Source organism: Bufo bufo, chromosome 9 (assembly GCF_905171765.1).
Source record: "Bufo bufo chromosome 9, aBufBuf1.1, whole genome shotgun sequence".
NCBI lineage: Eukaryota > Metazoa > Chordata > Amphibia > Anura > Bufonidae > Bufo > Bufo bufo.
The window spans coordinates 204,578,079-204,596,438 of record NC_053397.1 but is presented as its reverse complement, the minus strand read 5'-3'; the positions used below and the strand labels follow the sequence as shown (position 1 = coordinate 204,596,438).

General features: G+C 42.9%; 1 protein-coding gene across 1 annotated transcript in view; it reads left to right on the top strand.

The window, feature by feature from the left end:
* LOC120979129 (cytochrome P450 4A4-like) overlaps positions 1 to 16,978 on the top strand; it is a 56,206-nt gene extending 39,228 nt beyond the window's left edge. Inside the window, exons 9-12 of the mRNA XM_040407674.1 lie at positions 9,466 to 9,599; positions 11,951 to 12,015; positions 16,055 to 16,137; positions 16,634 to 16,978. Coding sequence (XP_040263608.1) covers positions 9,466 to 9,599; positions 11,951 to 12,015; positions 16,055 to 16,137; positions 16,634 to 16,829 — 478 coding nt within the window. The 3' untranslated portion in view covers positions 16,830 to 16,978. The remainder of the gene's footprint in view (positions 1 to 9,465; positions 9,600 to 11,950; positions 12,016 to 16,054; positions 16,138 to 16,633) is intronic.
* Positions 16,979 to 18,360: the final 1,382 nt, after the last annotated feature.

The following is an 18,360-nucleotide window of genomic DNA, read 5'->3' as shown; positions in this document are numbered from 1 at the left end:
ATTGTACTTCATGATAGTGGTAAATTTGAGTCAAAATAAAATTTTCTATTTATAAACAATACCCCAAAATTTGCAATTTTCAAAATGTCAATTTCTCTGCTTTTAAAGCAGAGAGTGATACCTCCTAAAATACTGTAGTTATTACTTTACATTTCCCATATGTCTACTTCATGTTTGGATCATTTTGTAAATTACATTTTCTTTTTTCGGACGTTAGAAGGCTTAGAAGTTTAGAAGCAAATCCAAAACCCACTTTTTAAGGACCAGTTCAGGTCTGAACTCACTTTGTGAGGCTTACATAATAGAAACCACCCATAAATGGCCGGATTTAGAAACTACACCCCTTAAGGTATTCAAAAATGATTTGACAAACTTTGTTAACCCTTTAGGTGTTCCGCAAGAATTAATGGAAAATGTAGATGAAATTTCAGAATTTCACTTTTTTTGGCAGATTTTCCATTTTAATCCATTTTTTCCACTAACAAAGCAAGGGTTAACAGCCAAACAAAACTCTATTTATTGCCCTGATTCTTTAGTTTACAGAAACACCCCATATGTGGCCCTAAACTGCTGTACGGGCACACAGCAGGGCGCAGATGGAAAGGAACGCCATATGTTTTTTGGAAGGTAGATTTCACTGGCATAATTTTAAGTTGCCATGTCACATTTGAAGACCCCCTGATGCACCCCTAGAGTAGAAACTCTAACAAAAGACCCCATTTTATAAACTATGGGATAAGGTGGCAGTTTTTTTGGTAATATTTTAGGGTACATATGATTTTTGGTTGCTCTATATTACACTTTTTGTGAGGCAAGGTAACAAAAAATAGCTGTTTTGGCACCCCTTTAATTTTTTGTTATTTACAATGTTCATCTGACAGGTTAGATTATGTGGTATTGTTATAGAGCAGGTTGTTAAAGAAAGCGACAATACCAAATATGACTAAAAAAGATTTTTTAGTGTCTCCATAATCTGAAAGCCTTAGGTTTGTTTGTTTATTTTTTTTGTTTTTTGCGTCTGTCTTATGTAGGGGCTCATTTTTTTGTGGGATAAGATGATGGTTTGATTGGCACTATTTTGGGGTGCATATGACTTTTTGATCACTTGGTATTACACTTTTTGTGATGTAAATGGCTTTTTTGACACAGTTTTTATTTCATTTTTTTTGACGGTGTTCACCTGAGGGGTTAGGTCATGTGATATTTTTATATAGCAGGTCGTTACGGACGTGGAAATACCTAATATGTCTACTTTTATTTATCTTAGGGCTGGATCTCACAGGCTGTCACGGAAGGCAGCCACGATGCCTAAGGAAGGCATCCGGCTGCCTTCCCTGCCATCAGGTCCCCGTCACAGCAGCGCAGGGACCCGATGGCAGCTCCCTCCCGCCCCATACATCGCACATGCCGGGTCAGCACTGACCGCGGCACATCTAAGGTTAATGCGCCGGCATCTGTGTTTTCACTGATGCCGGTGCATACAGCAGGGGTCCGGCTATCAGTGACTGCCGGACCCCTGGTGCTGATCAGGTGGGCGCAGCTCCTGCACCTGCCCGATCAGCGCGCTGTACATGTTTTATTTTTTTCAACAGTGAGGTCATCATCTTAGTTCCCTTGTTCCCATGGGCATATATTGTGTTGGAAGTAGAGCAAATGTTTCGCCACTCTCTGTGATATGAGTTTCTTTAACTCCAGTCTAAGAATCGCCAGATCTGCCTTTGCCATAGTGCTAGCAGATTTTTTTTGTGTATTCTTTTCATGGCTACAATTTGTGCTAATATGGAGTCAATAGCTTTTTGTTGATCCCTCTTCACTTTAGTGCCTAGAGCAATAAAGGTTCCCCTCACAAATGCCTTGTGCGCCTCCCATACAATCGGGTACTTAGAGTCAGGTGAGACGTTGAGGTAGAAGTAGGAAGATAGAAAATCTGCTCGCAGTGTCAGGGGTTATGTAGAAGTGATTCATTCAGTCTCCAATTTCAATTTCTGCGGGGTAGGGAGGTCAGCGTGAGAGATGACACACAGGGGGCATGGTCCGAAATCGTAATAGATCCTATCTTGGACATACTGTAGAACAGTAGGAGAGAAGTAGAGATTCAAATATGATCGTTGCTGAAAGGATGCATGAGGGTTAGAATAGAGCGTGTAATCTTTAGTGATAGGATTGAGATGTTGCCAAATATCAATGAGGTTCAGTTCTTGCAGTTTCTTGTGAAGTTTACTCAGATGGCTCTGTGAGATATGGGACTTGCCCGACGAGGAGTCGGTAGGTGGGTTGATTACTGGATTAAGATCCGTTGCTATCACAACTGGGCCTTCCGCAAACCCTTTCAGGGTCTACAGAGCACTTAGAAGCCAGATCACCGTGGAAGCGTTGGGGGCATATAGATTGGCAAAAGTAATTTTCTTAGAAGCTATTTCCCCTTTTAAAAGTAGCAATCTGCCCTCCGCATCTGCCAGCTGCTGATGCAATACAAAAGGTACTGTGTGGTTGAATCCAATGTCCACACCTTTGGACGCGGAGGATGGATGGCAGCTATGGAACCATTGTCTAAATGGGTGTAAGTGTAACTTCGGGATTCTCCCTTGCTTGAAATGGGTCTCCTGCAGGAAGATTATTTGGGACTTAAGCTTACGTAAGGTAAGTGCAAGTTGACCCCTCTTATTAGGGGAATTCAGTCCCTTCACATTAAAAGTGGTAAGCAATATATCAGCCATCTGTGTCCTAGGTGAGATGCTCTCCCGGCGTGTAGCTGTCAGTTTCAAAGATATGTGCCTAAACACTATTGCCTACTCGGCTATCTAACCACTCTTGTCCCAGACTAATAAAACATAACTTTTACTTATTCATGTTTAAAAACCAAAATAATTATTGTGAGCTACCTATAGGGTTAAAAACACTGTACCCCATGAGGCTTACTGTATATAAAGGATCACTGGGTGTATGAGTTGGCTGGAGTGCACTAACACCGCTCAGTCATACATCATATTCCCAGTTGTATAAACAGATTCAAAAAATGCCTGATAACTGCTTGGCCCCCATGTCTGGGGAATAACACACCAAGGTTAGATAAACTTGAAGGTACCATATATTGTGGTATCAGGCACACAAAAACACTGTAAGATCACAGTAGGGTCAGCAAGTTAAAAAACCTAACGTCCGCCCCCCAAAAGGTTTTTTAGGTTTTTTAACTTGCTGACCCTACTGTGATCTTACAGTGTTTTTGTGTGCCTGATACCACAATATATGGTACCTTCAAGTTTATCTAACCTTGGTGTGTTATTCCCCAGACATGGGGGCCAAGCAGTTATCAGGCATTTTTTGAATCTGTTTATACAACTGGGAATATGATGTATGACTGAGCGGTGTTAGTGCACTCCAGCCAACTCATACACCCAGTGATCCTTTATATACAGTAAGCCTCATGGGGTACAGTGTTTTAACCCTATAGGTAGCTCACAATATTTATTTAGTTTTTTAAACATGAATAAGTAAAAGTTATGTTTTATTAGTCTGGGACAAGAGTGGTTAGATAGCCGAGTAGGCAATAGTGTTTAAGTAATAAATAAACCCTTCCCAGATAGGGTCCTTGTTAGTAAAAAGATATGTGCCAGTACAGGGTCTGGGCTTAGGGATGGGCCAGAGGGTCAGCAGAACCCAGTCCCTAGGGAGGGAGGAAGGTAAGATAGACAAAAAGGAAGGAATAGGGTGGGCAGGTATAAGGTAGCACTCTAACCAAACTATACAGAAATCAAGAGTTCCTAGATATACTGGGGCCGGTACAAGACAATACCAAATCTCGGCCTCCAGGAACTCTGTACAGGCTCTAAGCCCAAAGACCCTGAAATGGTCAATGCTAATACAAGCAAACGTCTGATTAATGGTGGGGGGAGAGTTGTAATCGGGGGTAAAGTACTTTAAACAACGGCCTAGCCCTATACCCAAACACCTCCTGTGGCAGGCGCAGCACTATGAAGTGCCTTTTGCGCTGTGGCATAAGAAGAATTTTGATATCTCTGCCTTTTTGTCTAACCAGACTGTCTATTACTCTGTAATTCCTCTAGTGCTATTCTATGGAAACAGTAGGTTTAAAGAGCACACCAAATGCTTCAAATAACTTCTTTATTAGCTTCAACTTTTCTTCATATATAATACTACCGCCTCCGCAGCAGATAGTCCATGTACATAACACATGTTGAAAAGATATCACAAAATGGCAATATATGCATAAGATGGTGGTTCAACTGTTCAATCTGGATATATTTCTCTCTTGAGTATCTGTACTCTCACTTTAAGTTATTTAAGCACTTTATGATCTCTATGAGAGGTATATTTGATGTGAACCAATAGTTCACTTGCTCTACTTGGTTTTGCAGTTTGCTCTATACAGTTGCTTATGATTTGGTATGAGCAGTTCGCATTTTTATGCAATTTGTTTGGATTATATGATTGTATGGCTCAGTAGTTCGTTTGTAGGGTTCAACTGTAAGTAAACATACATATAACCAGTTCAGTATACAGTTCTAATCACTATATTAACAGTAGGAACATTATATAACTGTTTTAAATACCTATTTTGGCCTCTCTGCTTCCATAAAACACAGCTCTTAGTGGAGTAAATGTCTGTTCAGCTTCTCTCCTCTGGTGTAATGATTCTAGCAGCTCCTGCTAGGGGGATTTCCCACACAGGCTGTGTGTGAGGCTGGCTTTGATTGGTCAAGACTCCTGCCCAGCAGCAACAGTTTAGTATGCTTTCTGTTGTTTCTGCTGTGTCATTGAGCTTACCTTACATTATATAATGAATCTTAAAGGCATATTATCTTTTCTGCTTCTGTGAACACAATATATAACAGTTTTATGACATCCAAACATGAAGTCACTATAAATAACTCTGCTTTTGTCTTTAACACACAAACATAGGAACTGTATTAAGGTTATTGGCAGGTTTAGCTGTATAAACATATAAGCTATGTTAGCACCCTAGGACAGGTCTTAGCTGGCAAGCTACACCTCCACCCGAACTATGTGAAAGGAAAAAACAGAGATTTAACTTGTGACCCGGATATTAACGACCAGCCTGGACAATCATAGGTAGTCATGTCCACTATGGGACAGTTGAGGATGACCCTCTTTGTGACCAAGCTAGTCTCAACTCAACAGTTAGTGCCTAAGAGAGCATGGCCCTCTAAGGCTCACAGGTAGCTTATAGTCCTTCTATGTCTGAATAACAAAGATGGGAGCATATAAGATATATAAGGAAAGTAGGAGAAAAGGAAAAAAAGGGCAAACAAGAACAAAAAATGAAAAATGCATTAATCCTGAGCTGGAGGCAAATGATGCCGCAGACAACGGTCCTCGTATAATCGGGCTCCAAGGCTAAATTACCTATACAGTTCTCTCCACAGGCTATAAGCATTGCAGGAGAAAGACGCAGGGGAGGGGGAGACTCGTGGCCCCATTGGGCCCAATCTTCATCCCAATGGCAGATCATCCTGACCAGTCTTTTGCGGTCCCCCTCACCCCATACCCTGGTATGTCAAAACTCAAAAGACTCCCGCATCAAAGTTCCCCCAGGACAGCATCCCTGATCTCCCACTCAGCAGTATTGGGCCTGCAGGAGCTTCATGTCGGCTGCATCGCCATCTTGCCTTATGGTTTGGCAGGCTTGGGAGACTTGTGCTTGCTAACTTTGCTCCATGGGTCCTGGCGAGGGAGAGCGGGCAGTTAGGTAGTGAGAATCACTGGCAGCCAGGAAGGAACTTCAATCGGTGGCAAATCCAGCACTAGCCATGCTTTCTCTAGGTCCTCTGGACTGTGAATGACTATGCGTCTGCTCCCTTTAAGGATGGAAAGACCAAAAGGATAGAGCCAGGTATATGGAATCTTTGCAGGTCGGAGAGCCTCCTATAGCGGTCTCAGGAGGCACCTTTTGGCTAGTGTAGATGGAGCTATGTCCTGATAAATCACCAGTTCTGCCCCCTCGTATGTAATTTGGTTTCTTTCTCTGGCCGCAGTCAGAATACGCGCTGTGCACATAGGACAATGGGCCACAAACCACATCCCGCAGCCTATCCGAGGGTTTTAGCACTGGTCTCAGTGTCCAGTAAATACGTTCAATTATAATTGACTGAGCCGTCTCCTGGCCCACCAGGTCTGCGAACACTTCCATCACCACCTTGTGTAAGGCCTCCTTTGATACGGATGTTCTGTCTTCTGCTCTGGTTCTCCTGGTCTTCAATCAGAGTTAAAGCCCTGTTGATTTCATCAGTGTGGGTCGCCACATGGCCGGCCAGGGCTGTGGAGTGCGCCACAATCTCCGTGGCCGTATTCTCCAGGCTCTCCACCCGGTGGCCCAGTTGTATAAGCTCTGACTTAATGTCCGATAGTTCCACCATCACCGGTATTAGTGCCTGCTCCAGGGCTTTAGTAAGGAAGGCCTTGGAGATGTTGGTGCTATCCGATTCCTTCTCTTCTATCTCCGGCGCGCTCTCTGGCTCCGAGTCTTCAGCTGCATTTGCCGAGGCCGTTGATCCCGCGGCCATATTGGATCCAACTCCTTGTGAGTGCACACCTTTCTTTTTGAAGAATCTCTGCGTATCTTGTTGGCCTTTGTGGGGTCTAGAGGTGTCCAGAGAGTCATCACCTCTCTCTCTCCCGTATTTGACCATGATGGGTCTGGTCACTTGCTTTTTTTTGGGTCTATAGTGCTTGGGTACAGAGGAGCTGTGGCTTCACGCTTCCATCTTCTCCAGCGACCAGGCTCCGCACACCATTCATACATTTCTAAGGCTACTTTCGCACTTGCATTGTTGTTAATTCCAGTATTGAGATCCGGCAGGGGATGTCAATACCGGCATTAAACGGATCCGTTTTGATTTTTCACATCAGGAGGCATCCATTCCATTAGGGTGTGGTTGTGTGAAATGAAAACAGAAAGAAACTGATTCGTCAATGGGTGACGGATCCGTTTTTTTTAGGCTCTTAAAAAAACTGATCTGTCACCATTGACTTACATTGTTTTCAGTGCCAGATCCCTTTTTCCCGTTTTTATGACCGGTCACAAAACAGAATGCTGACGGAACGGAAGACATTCTGATGCATCCTGAATGGATCTCTTTCCATTCAGAATGCATGAAGACTAAACGGAAACGTTTTTTTTCTGGTATTGAGATACTGTGCCTGCCTGCAGTATATTCCTAGCAGCTGGTGACAGTATAATACATTTGTACTGCATTAGCATTACAAATGTATTATAGAAGCGATCAAAAGATTGCCTTTTAAAGTCCCCTTGTGGGACTAGTAAATGGTTAAAAAAAAGTTTTAAACAGTTTCATTAAATGTAAAAATTCTATGTTAAAAAATACACCTTTTTCCATGGAAAAAAAGCTTTTTAATCGAAAAAAATGCAAAAATGCCCCCATCCACATATTTGGTATAGCTGCATCTGAAAAGAACGATCAAAAAGTGTTATGTACCCCAAAATGATGCCAATGAAAACTACAAGTGGTCCCACAAAAATCAAGCCCTCACTCAGTTCTGTAGAAAGAAAAATAAAAAAGTTGTGTGCAACGGCCGCGATCGTGATGCCACTTGGTAGCAGCGCCCCAATCCCAACGTCTGGGGCATCCCTTGCCCCTTAGGTGGTTTCTGCTAAATATGTCCCTCTTGTAGAGCAAGTAAACGTAATGCCAGTTGCAGTTAAGCAACGAGGACATGGAGTCCCATTTGTAGATGGTAATGTTGGTACTCAGTGTAGGAAGGCCAAAGTGGTGTTAAATAGGCCACAATATCCCTGGAGATGTTTTGTAGCCCTTTGTCACGGTGCTCCTACCTGAATATGGGTGGATTCCAGACATGGTTGTCTGAAGCAGTGCAAAAGGGGTTGATAACTTGGATGGGGTAGAACAAAGTTGAGTCCGGACTTGGTAAACAGTTGAACAGTTGCTTTACTTTGCATAAACGGTAATCCATACAGTTTCCAGACTTATCTTGGTTTCCAATAGGTTTCAGTAGGCAAATACTCTCTCTGCAAGCAAACTCCTCTCTGCTGTATCCTTAGTTTAGCTATCTCAGCTCAGCTATGTTAGCAATAGTAGTCTGTCTATTACTGTACGCAATCCTAGGAATTTCTTGTCCTGGTTTCGAGTACCTCAAGCTCTAGCTTTATGGTGGATGAAGGCAATGCAAGCCCAGGAGGGAACATGCAACCAAAATGCACTTTAGAGGCAGGGCCTCTGGGCCTAGCAGAGCAGGCTGTGCTCTGCTAGCCAACATACAAACTTTCCCCAGGATGGGGTAGGCTAGACTGACTCACTAACACTAAACTCCTCCTCTCTCTGAGAGAGGGATAGAGACTGGAAGGAAAAGTTCCAGACTCTGCTAGTGCTCTGCCAAGTGTTTGCTTCCACCTGCTGGCGGACCAGGCACATTACATGAACTATAACAGTTACAGGGAATAAATGTGCACATTATTCTGGAATGACATGAAATACATTAGATGACAGGTATTAGCACATAGGAGACAGTAGCAAGGTGCCAAAAAGAGTGGTAATGGCACTCCGGGTCATTACACATGGGTAAAAAAAAAATTAAGTGGTATTTATTGTGCAAAAGTAGTAAAACGTTATATATCTTTGCTGTAATCATACTGACCCAGAGAATAAAGTTATCATGTTATTTATGCCCAATGAATGTTGCAACATTTAGAATGTGAAAACCCAATGGCACTATTGCTGTTTTTCCCATCCACCCCAGAAAGAGTTAAAGGGGTTGTCTCACTTCAGTAAGTTGCATTTATCATGTAGAGAAAGTTAATACAAGGCACTTAGAATTGTATTATTATTATTATCCATATTGCATGCTTTGCTGGCTGGATTCATTTTTCTATCACATTATACACTGCTCGTTTCCATGGTTACAGACCACCCTACAATCCATCAGTGGTGGTCGTGCTTACACAATATAGGAAAAAGCACCATCCTATGTGCGCTCCCATGGTCCGGCCACCAGAGAGGCTGATGCTTTTTACTATAAAGTGCATGCACGACCACCAATGATGGATTGCAGGGTGGTCATAACCATGGAAACAACCCGTGTATAATGTGATGGAAAAATGAATCCAGCCAGCAATGGAGGCAATATGGATAATAACAATACATTAGTAAGTGGCTTGTATTAACGTTCTCTACATGATAAATGCAACTTACTGAAGTGAGACAGCCCCTTTAAGTTAATCAATACGTTTTTTGTGTACCACAAAATAGTCCTATTAAAAACGACAACTTGACCCGTAAAAAAAAAAAAACAAGCCCTCAGATGGTTACATCAATGGAAAAATAAAAGGATATCACTCTTGGAATGCGAAGATGAAAAAATGAACGCTTGGTCACTAAGACCCCAAGTGCATACAGAGGGGAAGGGGTTAAGGTTACAGCTTGATTGTTGCTATTCATAATGTCTCAATAGGGAAGACCTGGGAAAGATCTCCTATACTACCATGTGCATTAAAGAGAGCCTGCGGGTTTATCCACCAGTTCCTGGAGTTGCACGGAAACTCAGCAAACCGATCACGTTCTGTGATGGACGGAGTCTTCCTGAAGGTCAGTGTTTTTCTTTTCTTAAAGTATGATTTCAGTGCAAATACTCTAGTTTAATTTTTTCAAGTTGAACGGGTCTCGATCCGTCCCGGCCGCCGCACGGATGTTGCCTGTGCATTGGGGACCGCAAATTGCGTTCCCCAATGAACAGAACGGCCGCACAACAGCCGTGTGCGTAAGGCCTTACAGTTTTTGAATTTTTTGATCGTCGCTTTTCAACTTTTTTATTTATCCGTCTATGTAGCCATATGAGGGATTCTTTTCTGATGGAAAATTTGTAGTTTTTAATGGTGCAATTTTGGGGTACACAATACCTAATTATTCATTTTTATTAACTCTTTCTGGGGCATGGGATAAAAACACTAATACTGTCACTGAGTTCTTACGCTATAATTTTTGCAGAGTTCATTTTTTGCCATAATGAACATGGTTCATTTATTCTCTGGGTCCGTACGATTATAGCAATCCCAAATACATATAGTAAATAGAGTTTTACTACTTTTGCACAATAAAAACCCCTTTTAAAAAAAAAATATGTTTTTGCATCGCTGCATCCCAAGACACATGGGGCACATTTATTAAGACTGGCATTTTAGACGCCGGTCTTAATATCCCCTATAGCTGGCGGTGGATCTGCCAAAGTTATAAAGAGGTGCCGGCCTCTCCATAACTTCGGTGCATCCAGCGCCAGTCTAAATGTAAGACAACTTCCTAGCTGTCTTACATTTAGGGTCCATTCACACGTCCGTAACGTCTCTTTCGGATCCGCAAAACACGGACAGCGGCAATGTGCGGTCTGCATTTTGCGTACCGCACATTGCCGGCACTAATAGAATATGCCTATTCTTGTCCGCAGTTGCGGGCAAGAATAGGACATGTTCTATTTTTTTCGGGAACGGGATTGCAATTCCGTGTCCAGGCAGCACATCGTTCTGCCCCATAGAAATGAATGGGTCCGCAATTCCGTTCCGCAAAATGGGAACGAAATTGCGGACGTGTGAATGGACCCTTAGATAGGTGTAGACAATGATGAATGAGATGGGCCTCCTGACCTGTTCCTTTCCCACGCCCATTTATTTTAGACCTGGCATGACCAGGGAGAAGTCACAGATTGCAGCACAACTAGCTGTTGCGTCGCAATCTGCGCCTGAAAGACGCCTAACATAGCCGTATATTTCAGCTTAATAAATGACCCCCATAATTTTTCTTTCTACAGAGCTGCCTGAGGGCTTGATTTTTGCAGGGTGACTTGTAGTTTTAATTGGTATCATTTTGGGGTACATAAGACTTTTTAATCCCTTTTTTTAATTTTGTTTTTATTGATGATTAGAGGAGTTTTCCAAAAGTTTTTTACTGATGACCTATCCTTTGGATAGGTCATCAGTATCTGATCGGTGAGGATCTGACACCCGGGATCCCTGCCAATCAGCTGTTTGAGAAGGCACTGGTGCTGACAGTAGCGCCGCAGCCTTCTCCAGCTTTATGCAAAAACAGCACGCCCGGCATTGTTTTTTTTTATTTTATTTTTTGTTTCATTACTGCGTCCATTGTATAGAGAGGGTTGTTACAGACGTGGCGATGCCAAATACGTGGCATTTTCAATGGCAAAAGGTGTATGTTTTATAATAAAACTTCTTTTTAACACTTATTAGCCCTACAAGGGAACTTTGACATGTGATCCACTGATCGCTTTTACTTATGCAGTACAGTGTATTATACTGTCAGTACGATACTGACAGAATGGGGCTGCGCCTCTGGCATAGCCTGATGAGCAATCACTGAGGGGCTTCAATAGGGCCCTGGCTGCCATAAGAAGACATCGGCACCCCGCAATCTATATTTAAACATGCCCATTAAAGTATGCCCTTAGTCAACATCATTCTGCAATCTGTTTTTTCAAACTTCCTTATAGATAAAATTGAATTACTTTATTCTGAACTGTCCACTTACAGAGATCACTGACCTTTACTACAAAGGCATAAGGCAGATACTCCATCCAGCCAAACTCTTTCAAACCACCAAAACGTACACAGCATAGCGCCCAAAAAATGTTAACTTGATTCTAAATGGGTTAATTGCTGTAATCAGTAATAGACTAATAAAAGACTAATGGACAGTCACACAATAGGTGCTAAGAATATCCAATAGTTTTTTTGTTTTGTTTTTTTGTTGCAGTACCACATAAGACCACTAGGTGTCAGATTCAGTACATTTATTTTTTGGAATCTCTGCAGTATTCACTGTGTTATGTGCTGGGTCCCATAAGGACAACTGGACTGTTTTATATATGATTTCCATTGGGTTACTTTTTTCTTTACATGAAAATCAATTTGTATTTTTCTTATTTCTGTCAGGAGCGAGGATTATCCTGAGCATTTACTGCATAAACAGATCGCCATATTTCTGGAAAGACCCAGAGGTAATGAAAAGTCTGATCATCACTGAACCACTAAAGGTGGTACTACATCATTAAAGGGAGCCTGTCACGTAAAGTCAGTTTAAGAACTGCCAGCAATATCCATCAGAAAGTTGTAAAAGCATTTTTATGTAATCTTTGTGTTTATTCCATATTCAGGAAAAGTCCAGGAAAAACTGCTCTTAAGTGCCCACCTAGGCGGGCTTTCTTTTTCAAAGTGCCCAAGCAGCCCCCTTTTTCCGCAGTCTGCTCCTCCGCTAACCTCCCAGGGCTTCTTCCCCTGCATTGCAACGTCAGGGGAGAGGGGACGAAGCTTTGAGAGGTTGGGGAGGAGCAGACAGCTTGGGCTCTTTGAAAAACTGGATATTAGTCTTAGTTATATTAGTGAGATTTATGTGACAGGCTCCCTTTAAAGGCTTATTTATCGCTATAGGCTGACATTTACTAAAACATTTTTATTTTATTATTATTATTATTTATTTATTTTTTTTACACCAGGACGTAATTGCAAGAATTTTTGTCAAATGTAGTAAAAGGCATACATCGTTTAAAGGGGTTGTCCAGGATTTATACTGTTACAGAACCCATGACTTAGGGCTAGACCTAAATGTGTTTATTCTGGGGGTTTCCAGGCTTTTAACCATAATACAGGGATCTAAACTTTGCTGCAGGGGAGCCACCAGGCCACTACCTCTTGTAATATTCCCGGTGTGGTTGGTTGTTGATCCACTAGGGTCAGAGACTCTGATGGGGAGCACCAAGGGATCAGGCAATACTGTTAGTCAGGAAAAAGACATGGCCAGGGCTAGCAGTGTTTGTGTGAATCCGTAAAACTATTCTATGGTCAGGTCAGGCAGCTGTAGGTTAGTACGGTAAACAGGCTAAGGTCAGGAGTGGAGAATCAGAGTTGGAAGACAGGCAGAGGTCACAGCACACCTTTTAATAGGTACTAGCAACTAGAAAACCTAAAGCTCAGGCACCCTCCCCAGGGGAAGGTTTTCTGAGAGTTAATAACTGATGACCTATCCACAGTCATCGGGTTACCGCAGAATTGTGTTATGGGCCCCGTGACCACGAACCATAAGTTATGGTCCGTGGTCACAGGATCCATGCGAACTTCTAAAACAGAAGTTCGCTTATCCCTAGTCATCAGTAACCCGATGACTAGGGATAAGCGAACTTCTGTTTTAGAAGTTCGCATTGATCCTGTGACCATGGACCATAACTTATGGTTCGTGGTCACGGGGCCCATAACACAATTCTGCGGTAACCCGAACTTCTAAAACATAAGTTTGCTCATCCCTACTGATGACCTACCCAGAGCATCAGTATTAAAGTCCTGGAAAAACCTTTTAAATAACCTGAAATGTCCATCCATTGGCTGAGACAAACAGGGATGTGCATGCTTGGCCCTTTTAGAGCTGGTAAGTGCATGTGTGCAGGAGGACCTAATGGAAAAGCGCAGCCTGCAGTGGGACAAGCACCATGGAATGCCTGCACTCAGTTCTGCTAATGGCGGGGCAATAGACAGAATAGGTGACCATGCTAATCCAAAGAAGTGGGAGAGCAGCGGGCACAGGCTGCTGGCATAACACTTACCATCAATAACATCAGTATCTGATCGCCAGGGATCCATCACCTGCACCTCCGCAAATCAGCTGTTCCCAAGTAGCCGGAACTACACAGCTTTAAAACTCATGCACACAACTGTTGGATGCTTTGCAGTCCGTAAAAGACGAATACTGGCCGTGTGCATTCCGCATTTTGTGGAACAGAACGGCTGGCCCCTGATAGAGCAGTCCTATCCCCGTCTATAATGCGGACAATAATAGGATATGTTCTATTTGTTTGCGGAAAGGCCATGCGGACATATGGACTTGGAATGCACAGGTCATTTCCGTTTTTCTTTGCAGCCACATTAAAGTGAATGATTCCACATACGGGCCACAAAAAAAAAAAAACGTAACAGACACGGAAAATAAATACATTCCTGTGCATGAGCCCCTAATGGGAGCAGTGCTCCTGAGGTTAGTCATCAGTATAAAAATCCTGGCCAACCCCTTTAATAGATTTGGTTCATAGTCTCCAGTGTTCGGCACATGTAATCTACACCTGTTACGAGCAAGCATAGTCACACCACAAAATGTGCACATCAACATTGGTGATATAGTTTATACCAAAAACTGTTCTGATCTGCTTTGCAAATGTGGCCCAATGTGTACACAAAAAGTTCATTGCTTGTTTCTTTGCTAATTTTGAGTTACAGCCTGTAATGTACTGCAGAGCTGCATTCACAATGCTGCAATACTGATTGGAAGCAGTCAAACAAGCCTGCCCACGGACACCTTAACTGAGCGATTATAATAGTAGTAAGAGGGTTTGTCTTTCCTCAGACTACTCTACGGAGTTTGGTGCCTATAAAAAGGTTACTCAACTTTTATGCAGATTAACTCTAGTGCGGTACGTTTATGATGCTTAAAAGGGGACAAATGACTTAGAGGTTTTGCAGGACTTTTATATTGATTACCAACATCAGCTTGGTGGGGGTCCGACCGTCCGACTTTCAGCACCCCTGCCGATCAACTGATTGCTGAGCACTGGATCCAAGCCCAGCTCCATACACTGTGTAGTGGTTGTGCCTGGTAACTGCAGCTTTCTGCCTAATTACTTGTATGGAACGGAGCTGCAGTAACCAGGCGCAGCCACTACACAGTGCTGAGAGTCGGACCCCTGCCGGTCTGATATTGATGACCTATGGTAAGGATATAGAAGTCCTGGAAAACCCTTTTAATGTAAGTGCACCTAGTTAGGCCTCATTTACACGACCGTATAAATGGGTCTGCATCCGTTCAACAATTTTACGGAATGGGTGCGGACCTATTCATTTCATTGGGGCTGCAAAAGATGTGGACAGCAGTCCGTGTGCTATCTCTGCATCTGATGTTCCATTCCGCGGCCCTGCAAAAAATGTAGAGCATGTCCTATTCTTAGAAATTTTTTGGGGGAATTGAGTCAGCACAACCTATATATAGGTGCAGATCACTATGGCGAAATACATATACAAACGGAGAATACAAATGTGATCGCACTCTATATCCAGCACTCTGCCCTGCCTCCATGCTGGATGAGACATTGGTGTACATTTTGGCTATATAAGCAGACTCAGTTTTATACTGACTTTAAAACCAGCCTCCAGGACAGATTGACTGGTCAGGTGTGCATGACTGCATGGAGATCGCCACTCCTCCAATACATACTACAAAGAAAAAAATTTTGGGTGTGCGATCTCCTTTCAGTCAAGCACACCTGACCAGTCAATCTGTCCTGGAGGCTGGTTTTAAAGTCAGTATAAAACTGAGTCTGCTTATATAGAACCTACCAGTAGCCATTTGGCTCCAGGAGAAGTATATGGTGGGCTCAGCATGCATGTTGGTACTTGCATCCCTGGATCCGATGAAAGCTGTAATGGCACCGGACGGGGTTAAAAGCAGAGTGTGCTTGGCGTGCACGCTGACCTGCATTCCCTGGACTTTGTGTGGCTGTCATGGCCCATAAACAGGTAGTAACTAGTGTTAGGGACCACTCAATAGAGGCGACCTTGACGTGGTGAGTGGCTTATTACGCTTTGGCCAAAATGTACACCAATGTCTCATCCAGCATGGAGGCAGGGCAGAATGCTGGATATAGAGTACGATCACATTTGTATTCTCCGTTTGTACATGTCCTATTCTTACCCACAATCGCCGACAAAAATAGGCATTTCTATAATGGGCCGCTTGTTCCGTTCCGCAAATTGCGGAGCGCGCACAGGTGGCAAAACAAAGCGCGGTCGTGTGAATGCGCCCCTTTATTACAGGTACAGCTACCTGTGGGCAGAGTCATCTATATTGAGCTTCTATCTGTATATACAGGCAGCTTTTGTTAGTAAAGTAAATCTTCATCAATATAATATATGTAAAAAAAAAAAATATATATATATATATATATAGTATATATGAATTGTCCAAACCTCCATTGTCTTTCATTTGTTTTTAATATTTAGGTGTTTGACCCACTGCGGTTTTCTGTGGAGAATTCAGCAGGCAGACACCCCCATGCCTTTCTTCCTTTCGCAGCTGGTTTTAGGTAGGACAATGATTTGCACTGTCTCTTCCAGAATATTAAGCGTGAATTAATAAAAATATAGTAAAAACCTTTTATTCCAGAAACCCACGATTCTGCCTTTCTTTAAAATGTTTATTTTAATCCTATGTCACCTTCTGACGTTGCAGAGCAATAGAGCATCACTTTGCTCTAAAGGCAATTGGCAAGTAATTTTGCAGTCACTTGCTATTTATCTTTTATTGGGTTGAATTCACACAGGGCAGATTTCTTGCAAAAAAAAAATTATGTAACTGTCCCATTTCATCTGAATGAGGTTGGCAGAAATCCATGGGCTTGGTGAAGAACAACCCCATTCAGATCCACATGGAAACATAACATAAAACGGATACTTTTGTGCTCTACCAAGGCAAGCTAGCTTTTGGCCAGATTTTCACTTTAAGTCAAATGTGCAATAATGAAAATGTAAAATGGTAGTAAATCTGCTCAGATAAGAAACTAGATTATTTTTCTGTTACAGAAATTGCATTGGACAGAACTTTGCAATGAATGAGATGAAGGTGGCCGTGGCTCTTATATTACAGAGATTTCAACTGATACTAGACCCCGAAAATGAACCCCAGAAAGTTTGTCAGATAGTTCTGAGATCTATGAATGGAATTCATCTGAATCTGAAGAAGATTGAGAATGGGACACTCAAAGCTGAGAGCATGTAGGATTCCTCGTCCAGAAGCTGGATGGAAGGAGTGATCGGGGCCAGGTAGCAAAATGAAATCCTGAGCCGTTCTTTAGGGCAATGACCTTCAACTGGCTGTCATGGCATACTAGGAATTGTAGCTTTGCAACACCTGGAGAGCCACACCTAATAAGGCCTCATGCACACGACCGTAGTTTTATTCCGTGTCCGTTGTTCCGTTTTTCGTGAGTTTCTGCGGACCCATTGACTTTCAATGGGTCCGTTGAAAACTCGGCTAATGCACAGTTTGTCATCCGCGTTCGTGATCCGTGGTTCCAGTCCGTCCAAAAAATATAACCTGTTCTATTATTTTCGCGGAAAACGGTTCGCGGACCCATTCAAGTCAATGGGACCGCTAAAAAACACGGAGGCACACAAGATTGTCATCCGCGTCCGTTTTTTTCCTATCATTTGCATGGCAAACCTGTCTTAGATTTTTTTTTAACTTTCCTTCATGTCTGGTGATCCTCCAAAAATAAAGGAAGACACACGGAAACAAAAATGGAAACGGATCACGGAACAACAGAACCCCATTTTGCGGAATGGAACACAACAACGGTCGTGTGTGGAGTGTCCCACTACGTAAGGGTGGGCACTACAAAGGGTCATGTTGCCCCACCTCCTGTGGGAAATTGCTATTGTATTTTATATTGCATTGTAATGTGTAATGCCATGTTAATTCCTGTGTACCAGGCCTGTTAGGGGTGTAGTTTCTCCTCCCAAGCTGTAGAGGGAGCTAGGGAACCCCCTAGTATATATAGTTAGGCCCAGACAGGAAAGAGTTAGTTCAGTCTAATCCAGGAGGCTAAGTAGCTCAGGCTAGCCTGCCTGAGGTTCCTGAGCAAGAGAGGCTCAGAAGTTAATCCAGGGGAAGAAGTTACCTCCTGAGGATATATATCACCTTTAAAAGTACAGAGCAGAGCCACTTTTATCCAGCCAAATAAAAAGCTGAAGGGCAGTAGGATATTTACAGCAAGAAGATATATACCAGAGGAAGTTTTCCCTACCCAAGGATAAAGCCAGCAATAGGGCATACGGGCCTTGGTGAAAGCCAGACAGGATCTGAGGAAAGTACAGCCTGATCTGTAAGTGTTATTCCCCCTAGTATCTTGCAAAGACTTTGCCTGCCATTTGTATGAAGCCTGCCTGTATTCAACATTATACATATGGAACTAACTGAAGACTGTACATAGTTGAACTGTTAAGTAAAAAGAAGTTCTGGTTCACTGCAACTTTGTGTACCTCAATTATTCCTACAACAAATCGGTGTGCCACCGTTATCGACACTGGCGTCACAAACTTTAAGGGATCTTGCCACAGGCACACTAAACCTACCAAACCCAGGGCACCTCACCTACCACCTGGCCTGGTCCCTATACACAGAGAGTGCCCCAGAGGATTCATGTGCCAGCCTCTCCATCACTGCTGTACGCCTGCCCAGGGTAAATAAAAACTGTGAGTACCAAGAGCAACCCTCGGTTTATTAACTACCCCTGTAACCTCACATTCGC